At 37.3% G+C, this 17,088-nt stretch overlaps 1 protein-coding gene across 2 annotated transcripts in view; it reads left to right on the top strand.

Annotated features, from left to right (window-relative positions):
- Positions 1 to 17,088, top strand: part of GRM1 (glutamate metabotropic receptor 1) — a 268,242-nt gene that overhangs the window by 235,660 nt on the left and 15,494 nt on the right. For both annotated transcript variants that reach the window (XM_087718322.1, XM_087718323.1), the window contains exon 8: positions 1,637 to 2,567. In XM_087718322.1, coding sequence (XP_087574448.1) covers positions 1,637 to 2,567 — 931 coding nt within the window. The remainder of the gene's footprint in view (positions 1 to 1,636; positions 2,568 to 17,088) is intronic.

Genomic DNA, 17,088 nt, shown 5'->3' with positions numbered 1-17,088 from the left:
TACAAATTTATTAATACCCTTCTGCCATTCTAACAGATTCACATCTTTTTTAAGTATAGGTAACATTTGGAAAAGAAATAAAAATTTGGGTAAGATATTCATTTTCACTGCTGCTATTCGTCTCAACAAAGATAACTGCAACTTGTCCCATTTTTTCATTTCTGTCTGTATACTATGCCAAAGTGGTTCATAATTATGCTTATATAATTTCCCAAATGGGAAATTATATAAGTTTCTGTGTATTTTTAAGAGTTTAAAATTTACAGTTAGTTTTCACTACATGTATCATTGCAGTTGCAGAGAAGCATTGAGATTATTGGAACATTGTGAGGGAGTAAAACTGTAGGTGGCAGTAACTGCTTAAACCATCCAATTTCTATATTTCTTGGAAATTCATTTGGGTTTTTCTTCTGCTCAGCAGGCATTTATAATATACGAGGCACTCATTTTAAACTTTACATACCCTTGCCTACATTATCAAACTCGTGACTGTTGACCAAATAAATTAGTGCCTAAACTGGGCAATCAGCATAAATAGAATGATGCATCCCACTCATGTACCCTTAGCCTAGAAGATCTTTTATTCCTATTTTCTCTAGAAAGAGAATGCAGGGTTTCATTTAGGAAAAACAAACGAACAAAAAGTATTATTTGACAGTTAATGAAACTGAAGCTGCTGGATTCCTGGCTGTCGAAATTACAAGCTACACAGACAAATAATTGCATAGATAATGCTGTCGTGTAGAATAAGGACTGAAATGCACGATATTTATTTAAAATAGAAAAAAATCCATTCTCAATATTGCTTTTAGTAGTCAGGAATGTTGTCTAGTAATAATCAAAATGTCCAACCACTTTAAAAATTAAATGCCTCTGCTCTCTAATTTGAGTATTTGAAAATTTATTTATAGGCCGCCCTTTTCCCTGGGGGGACTCAGGGCGGCTTACAACTCAAAGGGAGGGGGATACAAACAATAACACATAAGGACAATACATAATTAAAAATAGAACACAACATTCATACCATTCGGGTGGGGGGTCTATAATTATCTTATAGATTGTAAATGTCTCAGAAGCTGAATAAATATGTTGGCAGGAGAATTAATTTCTGTCTATGTGTTACTAAATAGAAACTGTAAGTAACATCTATTTGGTCTGGATGCTGTCCTGGGGATGTTCATTGGCCTTGAAGTTGTAAGTATAAAGTTTAGAAATGAATAGATTTCGAAAACTAGACTCTTTGTGAAATTGCCATGAAAAAATTAAGAAGAGTCTATTCTTTTGTATGTGGAATAAGAGATTACAACAATAATACACGAGAGAATGTGTGCTCGTTTTGTAGCAGGATTTCCTTTGTGTTTCCTATTTCTTCCAAAATTTGTGGATCAGATTTAGCAAATACACAGGGAACTGGAAGGAGGAAGGATGATCTATTTTGTTGGCAGATTTTGTCCTACCAGTGGAATGACATAATTAGATGAAGCTTTTGTGCAAGAATCACGTGTTTTGATATGAATGCAGGATCACTTCTATTATGCAACTGCTCTTTAAGGATCCCAAAGGAGCTCTTTATTTTGCGATATTTGTCTGCTTATCCAATCATTTCTTTCCTTTTTTTCTTTTTTGTATCCTATAGGCTGCCAACCAATTCCTGTAAAGTATCTGGAGTGGCGTGACATAGAGTCCGTTGTGGCTGTGGCCTTCTCTTGTCTGGGCATCCTCATCACCATGTTTGTTACCCTTATCTTTGCACTGTACAGGGATACCCCCGTCGTCAAATCCTCTAGCCGGGAGCTGTGCTACATAATACTTGCGGGGATCTTCCTTGGTTATATATGCCCTTTCACCCTCATTGCTAAGCCCACTGTCACTTCATGCTACCTCCAGCGCCTCCTTGTGGGGCTTTCCTCTGCCATGTGCTACTCTGCCCTTGTAACAAAAACCAACCGCATTGCACGCATTCTGGCAGGGAGCAAGAAAAAAATTTGCACCCGCAAACCACACTTCATGAGTGCTTGGGCCCAAGTAGTCATTGCCTCCATTTTGATCAGTGTACAGCTGACATTGGTGATTACACTGATCATCATGGAGCCCCCTTTCCCCGTCCTTTCCTACCCCAGTATCAAGGAAGTATTTCTGATCTGCAACACCAGCAACTTAGGTGTGGTTGCCCCAGTGGGTTACAATGGACTTCTCATCATGAGTTGCACTTACTACGCTTTCAAAACTCGCAACGTGCCGGCTAATTTCAACGAAGCCAAGTATATTGCCTTCACTATGTACACAACGTGCATCATCTGGCTTGCCTTTGTACCTATATACTTTGGGAGCAACTACAAGATCATTACAACTTGCTTTGCTGTGAGCCTGAGCGTGACAGTTGCCTTGGGGTGCATGTTCACTCCCAAGATGTATATCATCATTGCAAAGCCCGAAAGGAATGTCCGCAGTGCCTTCACCACTTCAGATGTGGTGCGTATGCATGTTGGGGATGGCAAGACTCCTTGTAGGTCCAACACTTTCCTCAGCATATTCCGGAGAAAGAAGCCAGGCACTGGAAACCCAAAGTAAGTACTTTGACAATACATCCATCTAACACTCTCTTTTCTCTTCCTTCATCTTCCAAAACCTATGGTGGTGTTTTTTCAATTAATATTTTAATTAAAGAAGCTAAGCAAGGCAAAATCTGAAATAGGGATCTGGTCTTCCTGTTTGTTGCTTTGAAACTGCAACCAGTCTAATATTCTGACATGTTCTTATCATCTCTAGTCTTATCAAACTTTCTGATTTCCTTTCTTTTTTTTGTTTTCTACTCCCCAACAATGTGCACATAAAATAATCGGACAGCATAGTGAGCTATCAACAAATCTTGGGAAGGTTATTTTTACATCTACGATAATGTTTCATTCTGTGCAAATACAGCCACAGAATGAAGAATTTACAAACCATTTACTAATATATTAGGCTTCTCACAGAGGCAACTGAAAATCTCAGCTCTCCAGATGCTCAGCCTTTATTTGGTGTGATGTTCTCAATAGAAAACTCACATGCATCACACAACAAGATTAGTTGTTTTTATTGCAGACAAGAAAGAAATTTTATACTGTACATAAAGAAGATTTGCTTTCTTGGGTGTTTAAATTCTAAGCCTTCTCCTGCTTCTCGGAATCAACAGATACTAGATTGATCTTTTAGCCATGAGAGGCAATTGTCCTGTATTGACTTCATTTCTTACGTTATGGGCCTTACTAATGAACTTAGATTCTATTATGCTCAGTTGTTGACCAAGACTGAATTGAACAGTCTTAATCTTCTAAATCCTTTTGTCTCAATAAGCTTTTTTTCATAATCCAATATATGACAGGTACGTCACCTGGAAAGGTTCTTAAACCTATTTCAAATTCAGTATTTTTCTGACTCTTGTTCTGACTAGGTGGCTCAGGGGCTAAGACACTGAGCTTGTTGATCAGAAAGGTCAGCAGTTCGGCGATTTGAATCCCTAGTACAGGTCTGCTGCGTGAGCAGGGGGTTGGACTAGATGACCTCCAAGGTTCCTTCCAACTCCGTTACCATTTACTGCTTAACAAAAATACCCATGGTGAAAGCTATGCTCACCCAAACTATCCTACAAATCTGCCATGGTTCTTGGAAGGCTGTGCACGGAACACCACTTTAACCAACAGATTGGCAAATATTGTATTTCGGCAGCTTTCAGCTGACTGAATCGTTTCCCTAGAAATAATAGGCCTCACATTGTTTATGAATTATCGTGCAAGACTCTCGAAGAAAAATCTCCTCGAATTTCATGTGAATACGGCAGAACCTTATGATTCATTCACTCCATCATTTTTCACTCCTGATGAAAAATCTCAGACTTTTTTTTCAATTCATGCAGTCTCCATTGAAAGAATAAATTAATAGAGGCTTTTCTGTGGTTTTCCCTTTATTTAACAGAAGGAAGGAATGTTGTGGGATGATAATTATATGCACAAGTAGCTGTAGGGCAATTAGATGGATTTCTTACCTTATAAAACAAAGTTTACACACACACTTCTATATAATATAATGATGATATCTAAGACTATTATTAACATCTTTATCATCATCCAACTAATTTAGTTTAATATTCATACTTGACTAATTTTGTAGGATTCTACACACTGTTATTTCTAGATTGGTATTATTAGACAAAAGTGGTGCATCCTAGAATAGAAAGTAATGCTAAGCTAAGCTATTTTTTATTATCATTTTGGATAAAATTTAGTCGATGCTTGATATTTACCAAGCTTAAGAATTTGAAAGGCTCAGTTCAGGAACTTCTGGAAATGTTGTAATTCCAACAGAACTTCTCAGGATGACAGGTGTGCAATTACAAATTCTGAATGATTAGCATGATTCTTTTTTAAAAATACCCTTAAATAGCAATCCACAGAAACGTTTAAAAATTATTTAGTTTTTATTACAATAGTGCTTTAGAAGGATCATTACAACCCTGAGTTTGGGAAGATTACATGTACGAGAATAGGTAAATGTTATGCTTAATTAGGTTTTTTGTTTGTTTGTTTGTTTTCCGTAGCAGGAATATATTTCTGACAGGGGTTTAAAGCCATTTTTGTTCTTTTTCAAGAACCAATATAAAATGTTAAAATAATCACTCTGATAATTTTATAATTCTTATCTTTTTTAATTTATTACATTTTAAAAAACAAAGGAACAGCATTAAAATGTCCAAAGAATATCAATAAATATTGCCAATTTAGAGGCAGGAGAAGAATAGATAATGGACAATGTTGAACATTTTATAACCAAAAATGAGTAGAATGAGTAGAAGCGCATGCACAAGCATGCCCAATCCTGTAGTAAAAATATTTGCAACCCACCACTGTTACATATAATGTTAAGCCATAATATGGTTTGGGATTTGGGGGCTCAATATAATTTAGCATTATTTGGAACCAAGGACTCTGGGAAGTAAAACATGGTTTTAAAATCCTGGCTTAGGATGTTGTCTGAATTCATCCAGTATGAAACACCAAGCTGCCCACTGTGTCATTCTATTGCAACATAGATATAGCTGCATTTTTCTCTTTGCTCAAATATATTCTCATTTCCCTCTATGACAAGGGGCAAAATAGTTTAGAAGTAGCCTTGCCTTGTATTAAAATATATATTACTAGCACATTAGGTGTAGGCAACTTTGACATTTATCTTTGTAAATGTGAAATTGTGCGCATTGTCCAGGTATTTCTATTATTCTGGGCTTTCAGATTCTGACAAAATTTCATCATACAAGGTAGAAGGCTGGATGCTTACTCTTTTATCTTCCATAATCATCCACCTACCCTGACTTTTCTCTCTATAATCTCTTCTGGCCCTCACCATACCCTCCATTCCAATCCATTAGTCCAGGTTTTTCTTCTGTATCCCAATCAGTAGCAAAATCCATGCCTATTAAATCTAGCCAGGTTGTTCTGTCCATGTCAATATCCCACCCTTCCAGAAGAGAAAGACCAAGACCAAGCCAATGCTGCCTCCAAGTTCCCCATCAAAGAAGCAATCATTATTATCACAGACAAGGAAGGGACCTCTCTGCTGTGCCCTATTCATTATTTTGCATTGGCCTGCAAATTTAACAGCACAAGATGGCATGGGAGATTCCCCAACTGATTTTCTCTGAATTTAATAATGTTGAAATAGGACAGAATACATTAACATTTTCCAGGAGAAAGAAACACAACCTCATTTTCATAACAGTGTCTAGAGCAGCATTCTCCAGCCTAATGGAGTCCAGATGTGTAAGATCCACTGAGATGAAAGACGTTTTTGGCTAATACATTTGCAAAGACTGGTGGTGGTGGGACAGGGAAGGAGAGGGGGTTTGCTCATAGATTATTCATTGCATAATTTGTTGCTTGACTCTTCACCAAAGCAGGATTTTAAAAGAGTCTGTACTAACTTTTTCAAACATTTTTTTCAATAATAGCAAAAGGAATTACATGAGGAAAATTATTCATCTTTTTTCTAAATATTTATCTGCCATATGTACATAATGTGTAAATAATCTCTGTATGAGTTATGCATTATAAGAACACATTTTAATATATTTGACAATAGTCCAATATCTCACAGCTAGCTTTAGGAAATTTCTGAGAAAATCTTTTTTCTTATAACATTTTTAATATTTTAACTTTTTGCCTTTGGTTTTTTTTCTTCTTCTCAGACTTTATGAAATAGAAGCTAATATTAAAATATATCTTCTACATGGATGAATGGATGAATGAATATTGTATGAAAAAAATAAAAACACTGCCATGACTATATAGAATAGTTCCAAGCCTAAACCTTAACCCAAGCTTGTTTATAGAAGCAAAAGATACTGCAGTGGAGAGGCACATATTATTATGCTCATAATCATTAACATGTTGATGGATGACCAGGAAAATAACATTAACTTTAAAGTACTGTCTTGGCAAGCCAAGTAGCTATAAATGGGGAGTCCTTGGAGATGTCTGAGCTTGATTGTTTGCTTGCAGATATTTCATTACCCAACTAGGTAGCATTATCAGTGCACTACATATTTGCATGAGGAGGCTTTTGGGGGGTTTTTTTGTAGTTATTTTCTGTCTTTCTTTTTGAGTTAAGAGACAATATAAAACTTAAAGCAAATAAGAACTACAGCAGGCATGTCAAACTGGAGGCCTGCGGGTCACCTACAAGCCATGCCCACCCCAGCTCTGCAAAAGGGGAAAAAGTCACAATACATCACGTGACAGCAACATGATGCCGTGGGTTTGACACCCATGAACGATGGTATAAGTCAGGGAAGAAGCTGATTTTAGAATCATAGAGTCAATAGTGTTCTGAACCATTGTCTAATCACTTCTTCTGTACAATTGTATTAGAGATATTTTCTCCATAACAATCCCACCCCCTCTATAACAACCAAAATTCAGACAGCAACAAGGTCTTCATAGTTTAACCTTGAGCTACCTATTCTCTTCTATAGGGGGATATAAATGTATTTGTGAAGATAATCACAGTGATCAATCATCATATGTAATTCGACCATCATCTGTAACAAAGAGACAAGATTTACTTTACCTACAGTACACCAGTTCTGAATGATGTTTATCTAGCTTAGTTCCTAGAGAGAAAATGTTTTTGTTCGACTTCTCCTTTCTATCTTTTTTGCTCTTTTTATTTCAATGGAATGTTGAAAAGGAATAGTTTATATGGATTTCAGATATTTTCTGTCCAGTCATCTAACAGCAGAATAATTTTCCAAGAACAGACAGAATGGGACCAGATTTAATGTAGTGGAAAAAGTCAGTAAAAGTAGCCAGATTGGAAACTGATCCAGATTTGCGGCTGGGGCAGGGGAATTTGTTATGGAGAAAATATCCCCAATACAATGCTATGGAGGATGTCTTTGTACAATGGTTTAATACCCTGCTGACTCTATGATTCTAAGCCCCCTTTCTTCTCATTTATGAGTCTTATCTGCTTTTAAATTTTATATGGTCTTCTAACTCCAAATGATGTACAACAATTTTAAAAAAAACACAATGACCCCTCCTGCAAAAAGTCAAAGAGCTAAACAAACATATAAATAACTGTTCCCACAGATACTAATATGCTTCACATCACCACCATAGCCAGTATGAAAAAAAATGAAAAGGTAATAATAGGTCTATGTGTATTTAATGCTTGAAAAAAGAATCCTGATGTATTAAGAATTGTTTCAACTCCTAACCTGTTGGAAACTTGAAAATGATCAGATTCCTTTAACAAATAGCAAATACATTGTTGGTTTGTGAAAACACTTTTTTCAAAACATTTTGCAGTCATGGGTAAGCCTGTTCCTCCACATCCTTTGATAAAAAGGATTAATAATTATTATTTAAAACTAGAAATGCACATTGGAAAAAATAAACATTGTCCACAAATCCATTTTATAATCCATAAGGAATATAAGAGTTCCTTACTTAATTTGTCCATTTATCTTTTATCACTTCTCTCAAAATGCCATAAGATTAACAAATAAAAAATTATGGGGTTATAAATGTTTGCAACTGTTTATGTTTATTACAGTAAAACATAAAATCTGATTGAAATTGGATGAGTCTGAAACATTAAACTTACTTTACAGGCTGGCAATATCTATTAATTACTTCAAACAGCTATTCATTTTTCCTATTTTCGTTTATACATCTTTTGAGGCCAAATGAAAAGGCTATTGGGAGAGTAAACTTAACCCATTTAGTTGAAAGTAAGTTCCACTGAAATTGATTGGATTTACTTCCTAATGATTGTCTCTGATTATATTACGAACATTGAGGAGTTAATAAAAACTAAAGGAAAATATAGTTTTTTATAGGGAAATAATGACAAGCAGGCTGAATATAGGATGCTGAGGGGGAGGAAAAAAGAAATTCATACTATTTATGAAATGAATTTTCCTTTAAAATACACATTAGCAATAAGGTTTTATAATATTTTCTTTTTAGATTTTTATTTCAACATGTGACTATGCCTAATAACTTCATTGAAAAGTCCCAAGATTCTCACTATGTTAAAAAAAAAATATCAAAAAAGTTTCTAAATTTGTATTTAGAAAGATTGGAAAATCTACAAACTTGTTATTAAGTGATTTGAAAATCACATACCATATGCTGAAAAGTGAAGTTATTGCTTACTCATTTTAATGCCCACCTCAGCCATTAAACTCAAGGATTATGCTTCCCCTTATATGTCTATTTGTTATAAACTGTTTACCATTAACAACATTCCATTTTCCATTCTGCACTGAAACAAAAGCAAAAAGTCCGTGGACTACATAACAAGTGATCAAATAAGTAAACACTTAAGGAAATGCTTCTGGAAAAAATATTTCACTATAGCAAAAACAATTCACAAATGCCCTCAGAATTCCTGGGGATAATTTTCTAATTTTTGAAGTTTTTAAATGAAACAAAGGAACCTCTATATACTATATATTAGCAACTCTCTCCTTTGTTCATGGGGGTGGGGAAGGGACATGATCCCAGCAAGACTATCTTACCAACATTGCAAAGTTCTCTTCATTGGTAACAGAGAAATATCTTAAATATATTCATGCAATCTGAATACCAACAAAATGATTAATGTTGTATTTGCATCAATGTTTTCTGTTCTGTTAACATCATTTCCTCTTTTCTTCATTTTAAATTTAGGTGAGCTGTGTTAAATTTTAATGGAGAAGAATGCTAAATTTTGAATGTTTGACTTTCAATGTTCTCTCTCTCTCTCTCTCTCTCTCTCTCTTGCATATTTGATTCAACAAGAATTAATTACAATGCACCGCCCAAATGTTTGCCTTGGATCAGAAACTTATGTGAGACACAATGACAGATATTTATTTTATTTTATTGGTTTATCAAATTTGGAGACTGCTCATCTCACTCACAGAGCAACTCATCACTCTGTACCTATCAGTCTGAGGGAGCCTTCCCCCACTTCCCATCACCTCCCCTACTTCCAATAATCTCTGCCAGGAATATGTTCTCAGAAAAGTCACTGGATAGTATAATAATTATACATGACATCCATTTGTGAAATTTGGTGACAATCCAAGAGCTGAGTGAACCTAAATAAGCAGAAGATGCTTCCTTTCTTTGCTATTTCTCCATTTCTCCATGATGCCCATAGATAGAACTGGGTTCCCTAACTGGCCATGTTCCTTAGTACCTGGTAGAGTCTTCTACTCTAATTTTTTTTTTATTTTATAAACATAGTCTAATTTCCAGATCTGTGTTTCAAAAATCCAGATGACCATGGTATCAGCAAGAGTTATGGTATACTCTTTGCTCTCGGTCATTGGATTTTTGCAGTCCAGATTTGATAGTCCTGTTTTAAAAAAAATAAGTTGGCTTGCTACATACAAAGCACCATCATCATGGTCCAGTGGAAGACCATCAGGGAAGACAACATATGTAAGCTAGACTGAGAAATTTTTGTAAAAAAAATCAGGAAGACAGAAATGGAAAATCTCTTCTATTATAAGAGATTTTCCATGCCTAGAAAAGATCTGAATTTGTCCATGAAGTCACTGGGAATCTTCCTTGACTTGAAGGTGATTTTATCCTTACCTTGCTAAAGAAGAATCAATAAGGCTTCTGCAAATGTAAAACTTTTTTTTGAGAATGTCATCAACCCCATAGATACGTAGATGGATAGTCCTTGTATATGAAGGATTTCAAAAAGCCTTCTGAAAAGGTTGTCAAAAATCAGGGCTATGCTCTGTTCTGGGCTAGTAAAGGGATAAATGAATAAATGAACAGTTCTAATAGCGGGAGATATAAAATGTGATGTTATCTTACTGACATAAAAGGTCTGGAATTATAGTTGAACAGTTAGCAAGTCAAGGTGGGGAGGGCACAAAATGGTTTGTTTTCCAGCCGAGAGAGGAGTGGAGTGATTTTGATGACTCAAAAGGATCCCTTCAAAATTGGTGAAGGGAGAACGAAATGGCAAATGCAATTTTGTCTAAATTCAATGCAACACATATTGGGCCAAGAAACACAAACTCATTGATGTGTTCTGAATAAGTTGGCAGTGCCTGACCAGGAAAAGCTACTGTTGCTATCATAGATCATTCAGTTTAAATGTTAACCTAGGACACGGTGGCTGCTAAAAAGGCAAAACATTTCATTTTATGAATCATTAGGGAAGAGATCTGGACTAACATATCCATTAACAATGATATGATCGCATTTGATGTTTATATTTCCCATGGCATCTGAAAAGTAAATTGTGGGAATAAAAACATGCAGAAAAGACAATCTCTGCAAATCCAATAACAGGGGTGTCAAACTCGCCGTCATCACATGATGTATTTTCCCCTTTGCTAAACTGGGCGTGGGCATGGCAAGCATGTGACACATCCGGCCTGTGGGCTGCGACCTTGACAGCCCTATCCTATAACATGGAGAATTGCTATTTTCCTGTTTGAGTTGGGTAGGTTTCCTCTAAGAGATGGGGAGCAACAGAGAGATGTGAATTTATTCATTGTGTGAGTGAATCTGTGATAATATACTTGATTGTGAAAACATTTTCCTATAGTATAACTATATATCACAATGTATTATTACTAACAGAATGATAATACAGTTTTTCATACTTTTAAAAAAAGAGTTTGTGCAAGCAGTATATAATGCATTATTTCCAGGAGAACTAAATTTGCATTATTTCCAGAAAAAGTTTAATTTTCCTATGAGCCATCAGAACAAATGTTGCATGGGTTCAGGACAACTACTCTCTATGCTTTTTGCATAACAATTTGAAGGTTGCAGTATTATAATTCCTCTTCCTTGCTATTTCTTGCCTTATTTTTTAAAAAAGTGCCAAGGGGGAGTTTAAAACATGTACCACAGTGAATCACTTGAAATTACTCAGCTGTTAACTTTGCAGACTTAATGTCCTTAATATGCTTAGTAATCTGTCCTTAATAAAGCTTCCCTGTATCTACAGGAACTGTTGTTAAGCTAACTGACCTATAATTTCCTGAATCCCCAGATCCTTTTTAAAAGTTAATGTTCCATTTGTTTGTTTTCAATCATTGGGTGCAGAGGCCAATCTTAGACAATAAAAAGGTGTGGGGTGTTTGTTAGAAGGTCAATAATTTTGATACTGAATTCTCCCCTAAGTGGTTATGTGTTTTTTTTAATCATTGGTCTTATTTTGGAAAAATAATATCGCTGCACAGCCTTTTTTTTTCTTCCTCTCCCTCTGATTTGAATTATACTTTCCATTTGTTTGGACTGTGAGTAAATCTGTATTGTCTTCTTTTGCCTCCACAATTGAGCAAGGTGTCCACTTTCCAAAGGAATTTTTTTCCTTTACTTCTCATGACTCCTTTGGCTCTAGAGGTGGGTTGCTCCCGGTTCAGCCTGGATCGGGCAATCCGGTAGTAGCTGCAGCAGGAGGCTCCGTCCACCCACCCAGATACTTCTGCGCATGCACGACTGCGCACGAACCAGTAGTTAAAAAATTGGCAACCCACCACTGTTTGGCTCTATTTGTTAACACTCCCTCTGAATGTAATTATCTCTCTTGATTGGTTTGGCACCATCTAAAGGCTATTTGTCATTTTGCTATTATTTTGAAATTTATTTTCATCATTAAAATTATCCCTAAGTGATACATAACATACAATGTAACAAATTGAATATATAAAAACCAATAGAGCATCTCTACAATAAACATTACTAATATCAATACAGCATCAAATATCAAGGAGAACAGAGATATTACTTTGTGCATAGCAAGTGGAGAATATACTGGAGAACAGACGCAGTAGCTGAAAGCATCCAGTTCTGTGTTACTGCCATATCACAATCTGCAGAATATCACATCATCAATAAAATCTCCCTTGGAAACTGTAGTAATCCAACAGACTCTAGTCAGGAAAAGATATTTCAGTTCCCGGGCTTTTATGAAGGCTTTTGATTCTTTACAATAAAATATGGAAGGTGATCTGGTAGAAAATAGGCACCTTACACAGTTTCCTGTGCATGGTACATTGTCCATCTCTTTTCCACTACATTCTGCATTAGGTCTATACCAACTTCAAGCACAGATCCAAATAAAGAGCCACAAAGTCCAAGAAGAAAGTTAATAACCCATGCATTATTGTGGTAAAAATATGTCTCTTCAAGGCAAGACATAGCTGATGCATCAATTAAAAGGGATCGTACAGTGTATTTTCCTGCTATGGAAATTATTTATTAATTTATTTATTTTTATTTATTTAGTTTGTCAAACATGTACAAGATAACAGATATAAGCATAAGCATGGACAGGAACACAAAAAATGGGTTCGAATAAGTGGGAACAGTAGGACAGCGATGGTAGGCACACTAGTGCGCTTATGCATGCCCCCTTCCTCTTGGGAAGGGGTGAGGTCCATGATAGACAGTTTAAAGTTAAAGTTATGGGGGTTTGAGGATATAACAACAGAGTCAAGTAGTGCATTCCAGGCATTAATCACTGTTGCTGAAGTCATATTTTCTACAATCGAGTTTGGAGTGGTTTACCTTTAGTTTGTATCTATTGTTTGCCCGTGTATTATTGCAGTTGAAGCTGAAGTAGTCATTGACAGGTAAGACGTTGTAGCAGACAATTTTGTGTACTACGCTTAGGTCAGACTGTAGTTCTAGGTTGTCCAAGGCCAACATTTCAAGCCTGGTGGCATAAGGGATTCTATTGTGAGCAGAGGATAACATACAATTATTTAGAGCTAGTCTCTGGGACTGGTTATACAAATTACTGAAATACATTAGTAGTAAATCTAGAGATGCTCCTATTTCTTTCTTTCTTCTGGGCCTGTAAACTCCCCAAGTTCTATAAACACTCAGTAGCATTCAGTGTGTAACAATGTGTTGTGATCCAGTCCATCAATACTGTATGTGCAAGCACTGAGAAGTAGCCAATTTAAATGTATTGGAGAAAAGCCAGATGTCGTTTACATGTCAGTGACATCATGCCTCAGATTTCTAAAGACTTTCGAATGCCATTACATACATGTTAAATAGCATTTTGGGTGAAGTTCTATTCAATAACACTCTAAGAAAGTTCTAATATAGAATTATTCAGAGCTAGTCTCTGGCAATGGTTATACAAATTAAATAGAATTGTTGCAAAATACTTTTCCAATCTCCAATTTATTGAGATTGTCCAGAAGAATTTTAGCAGCAAGCATAAGAAGGTTTTATTTCCTTTCTTTATCCCTAGTTCTCTCTCCTATAGAAATAATCTCTAAGAATATATAACAGTAATTCTGTCCCTGAAGTGGGCCAGTTGAATATAGGCTTTAAAAGGTAATCAATATATTACAATAATGTTTGCAATTTAATTGCTGACAATTTCTTGAATATCTTGTCTCCAAAGGTAAAGGCAATAGAAGATAGGTATTTGTCAAATCCAACTTTAAGGAGACTTTCTTTTTTAGATGACTGTCATTACTCTATTATTCATCAATGAGTTAATAGTTCCTTTGGTTAAACTGATCAGTTCTCCGTAGTTAAAACACTCTAAGTTGGGCAAACATTTGCCCACATTTTGAGACTCAATCAATTTAATAAATAGGCTTTATTGTTCTGACTGAGGCTTCCCAAGAGCATGAAACAAACTCCTTGTCCCGGCAAAAAACTCTTTTATTAATTTACAGTGAATTCTGCTCATTCATAGCCAGCAAAGTCTATCAAAGGAGGAATTACGGTCACAGACCTTATCTGGCTTGGAGAGCTGACAGACCATCCTTGGAGAGTCACTAACCAATTAGCAAACTAATCACCTCCTGCAAACTCCCTTTCGCTGTTCTTATATTTCCTCTGGAAGGGGCCATTTATCATCTGGCCTTACTCCCAAATTGACCCCTGTTCTTTAGCTGTTCCCCTGTTCTTTAGCATGCGCGCACTGGGAACGGGCTCCAGCTGTTCATCTGCCTCACTGTCTGACTCTGAAGGCAGCTGATAACTGCAATATGGCTCTGGCCTCCTCTCTGCCTCCGACACAGAGCCCTATAAAAGAAGTGCATACAATCTTGCATAAGTACTTTGCCCACCTGCAGCCAGTCTCTTTTACCATATAATCCTGCAAAAGAGGCAACCCTGACATTTCTGTCTTATTTATAAGCCTTCAGACCAGGTTTCATTTATCACAGTGACTACAGCCTTACCCAGACTCCAGGACTGACCCATGTTCCTCCTCAACTTCCTCACTGTCCGAATCTGCTGCCAGCTGCGCTGGCCGCTGGCAGGCCACAACATTTATATGGACTTTCTTATATGCTTCAGAACTTATTATATACTTCAGAAATTCTCTATGGCACAATTTTCTTCTAGGTTTATACTTAGGAATTAGTGTTCATTTTAGTGATATAATTGCTTGACAACGGTAATGTGCCACACACCATTTCAAATTGTATAGAAAACTGTGGCCCATCTTGTGAGTGGATAGACAATTGTTCTGAAATGCAAGGCCTCTAGAGGTTTGTAGGAGCTGCTAGTGCCAAGTTGGAAAAGGTCTAGGCACCAGGGACTTGCATATGAAAGGATTTGAAAAGTCGTATTGGCGGTCTAAAGGAGGAGAAAAAAGTATTTCCTTTGGGACAAAGATTTATTTTAAACATGTTGGAAACATTTGTTTGGAACAGGAGGAATCAACAGAGATTTTGTATGCCCGTGTGTATGTCTGAGTTTGTCTTGGAAAGGACAAGTCCTGTTAGCTTTTGGCTGCAAAAGGACTGATGCATTAATTCAACAGCCAGGACTTGCAACTTCGCTTCCGAATGACCTACAGCAGGAATGGGGAACAATGGCCCCATTATGACTTGTGGACTTCAACTCCCAGAATTCCTGAGTCAGCCAAGTTATAAAGGGGCCATCATTCCCCATCTCTGATCTATAGCATGGCTGTCAATAAGAGTGGCTGCTTAGTACAGGATTCGTGAACTTGGGTAGGAAAAGAAATTTATTTTCATCTATATTACTAGATTTCTCATTTTAAACAATTAGATAACTATATTTCAATAAAATCATTTTTCTTTGCAATGCAGTCTATAGCTGTCTATTTGATTTTATGCATTTTAATTTTAATACATTTGTCTGAGAAAGGATAGGGATATGGAGGTTAAGTATTCTTGGTCTAATACATGGATGTTAAGTGAAAAGAGAGTTTTTCTTAGGAAAGACCATTTTAACCCATGCAATCCTTGGACCCATTTATTTTTATAAACACATTTCTACATTAACTGAAGTGGGTAAGCTCACTCAAATAAAGCCTGCCCTGTACTTCTCAGTGTATCCAATATTTGCTAACAATCACTTTACATATTATAGGCTCTTCTATTTTTTATTAACCAGAGTCAGTTGGTTGAATTGGATGGTTATTGAAAATAATAAATAAATAAATAAATAAATAAATAAATAAATAAATAAATCTTTTTGAGTTTGAGTTTGAGTTTGAGTTTATTGGGATTTATAGGCCGCCCTTTTCCCTGAGGGGACTCAGGGCGGCTTACAACCACAAGGGAGGGGGGTGCAATGTCAAAAAAACAAAACAAAATGTGAACAAAGAAAAATAGTAAAAACACAACTTTCGTTCAGCAATCAAACACTCGGGCGGGTGAATTGGGAACCTATCCCCAGGCCTGCTGGGAGAGCCAGATCTTGAGGGCTGCGCGGAAGGTCTGGATGGTGGTGAGGGTACGGATCTCAACGGGGAGATCGTTCCATAGGGTCGGAGCTGCAACAGAAAAGGCCCTCCTCCGTGTAGTCGCCAGTCGGCATTGACTAGCAGATGGGATTCGGAGGAGGCCCAGTCTGTGCGATCTAATTGGTCGTAGGGAGGTGATCGGCAGAAGGCGGTCTCTCAAGTACCCAGATCCACTACCATGGAGTGCTTTAAAGGTGGTCATCAGTACCCTGAAGCGCACCCGGAGACCAACAGGTAGCCAGTGCAGCTCGCGGAGGACGGGTGTAACGTGGGCAAACCGCGGTTCGCCCACTATCACTCGCGCGGCTGCATTCTGGACTAGCTGTAGTCACCGGACGCACTTCAAGGGCAACCCCATGTAGAGCCCATTGCAGTATTCCAGCCTAGAGATCACAAGGGCTCGAGTGACTGTTGTGAGAGCCTCCCGATCTAGGTAGGGCCGCAACTGGCGGACCAGGCGAACCTGGGCAAATGCCCCCCTGGTCACAGCTGACAGCTGGTGGTCAAAAGTCAGCTGTGGGTCCAGGAGGACTCCTAAGTTGCGGACCCTATCTGAGGGGTATAAAATTTGCCCCCCCAGCCTAAGCGTTGGTACATTAGCCAAATTATTGGGAGAGAAGCACAACAGCCACTCGGTCTTGTCCGGGTTGAGTACCAGTTTGTTAGCGCTCATCCAGTTCTTAACGGCCTCTAGACCCTGGTTCATCACGTCCACCGCTTCATTGAGTTGGCACGGGGCGGACAGATACAGCTGCGTATCGTCCGCATATTGGTGGTATTTTATCCCGTGCCTCCGAATGATCTCGCCCAGCGGTTTCATGTATATGTTAAATA

Source organism: Thamnophis sirtalis, unplaced genomic scaffold (assembly GCF_051295495.1).
Source record: "Thamnophis sirtalis isolate CommonGarterSnake01/CBP01778 unplaced genomic scaffold, rThaSir2_p1.2 scaffold_6, whole genome shotgun sequence".
NCBI lineage: Eukaryota > Metazoa > Chordata > Lepidosauria > Squamata > Natricidae > Thamnophis > Thamnophis sirtalis.
This window is presented reverse-complemented; position numbering and strand designations above follow the sequence as displayed.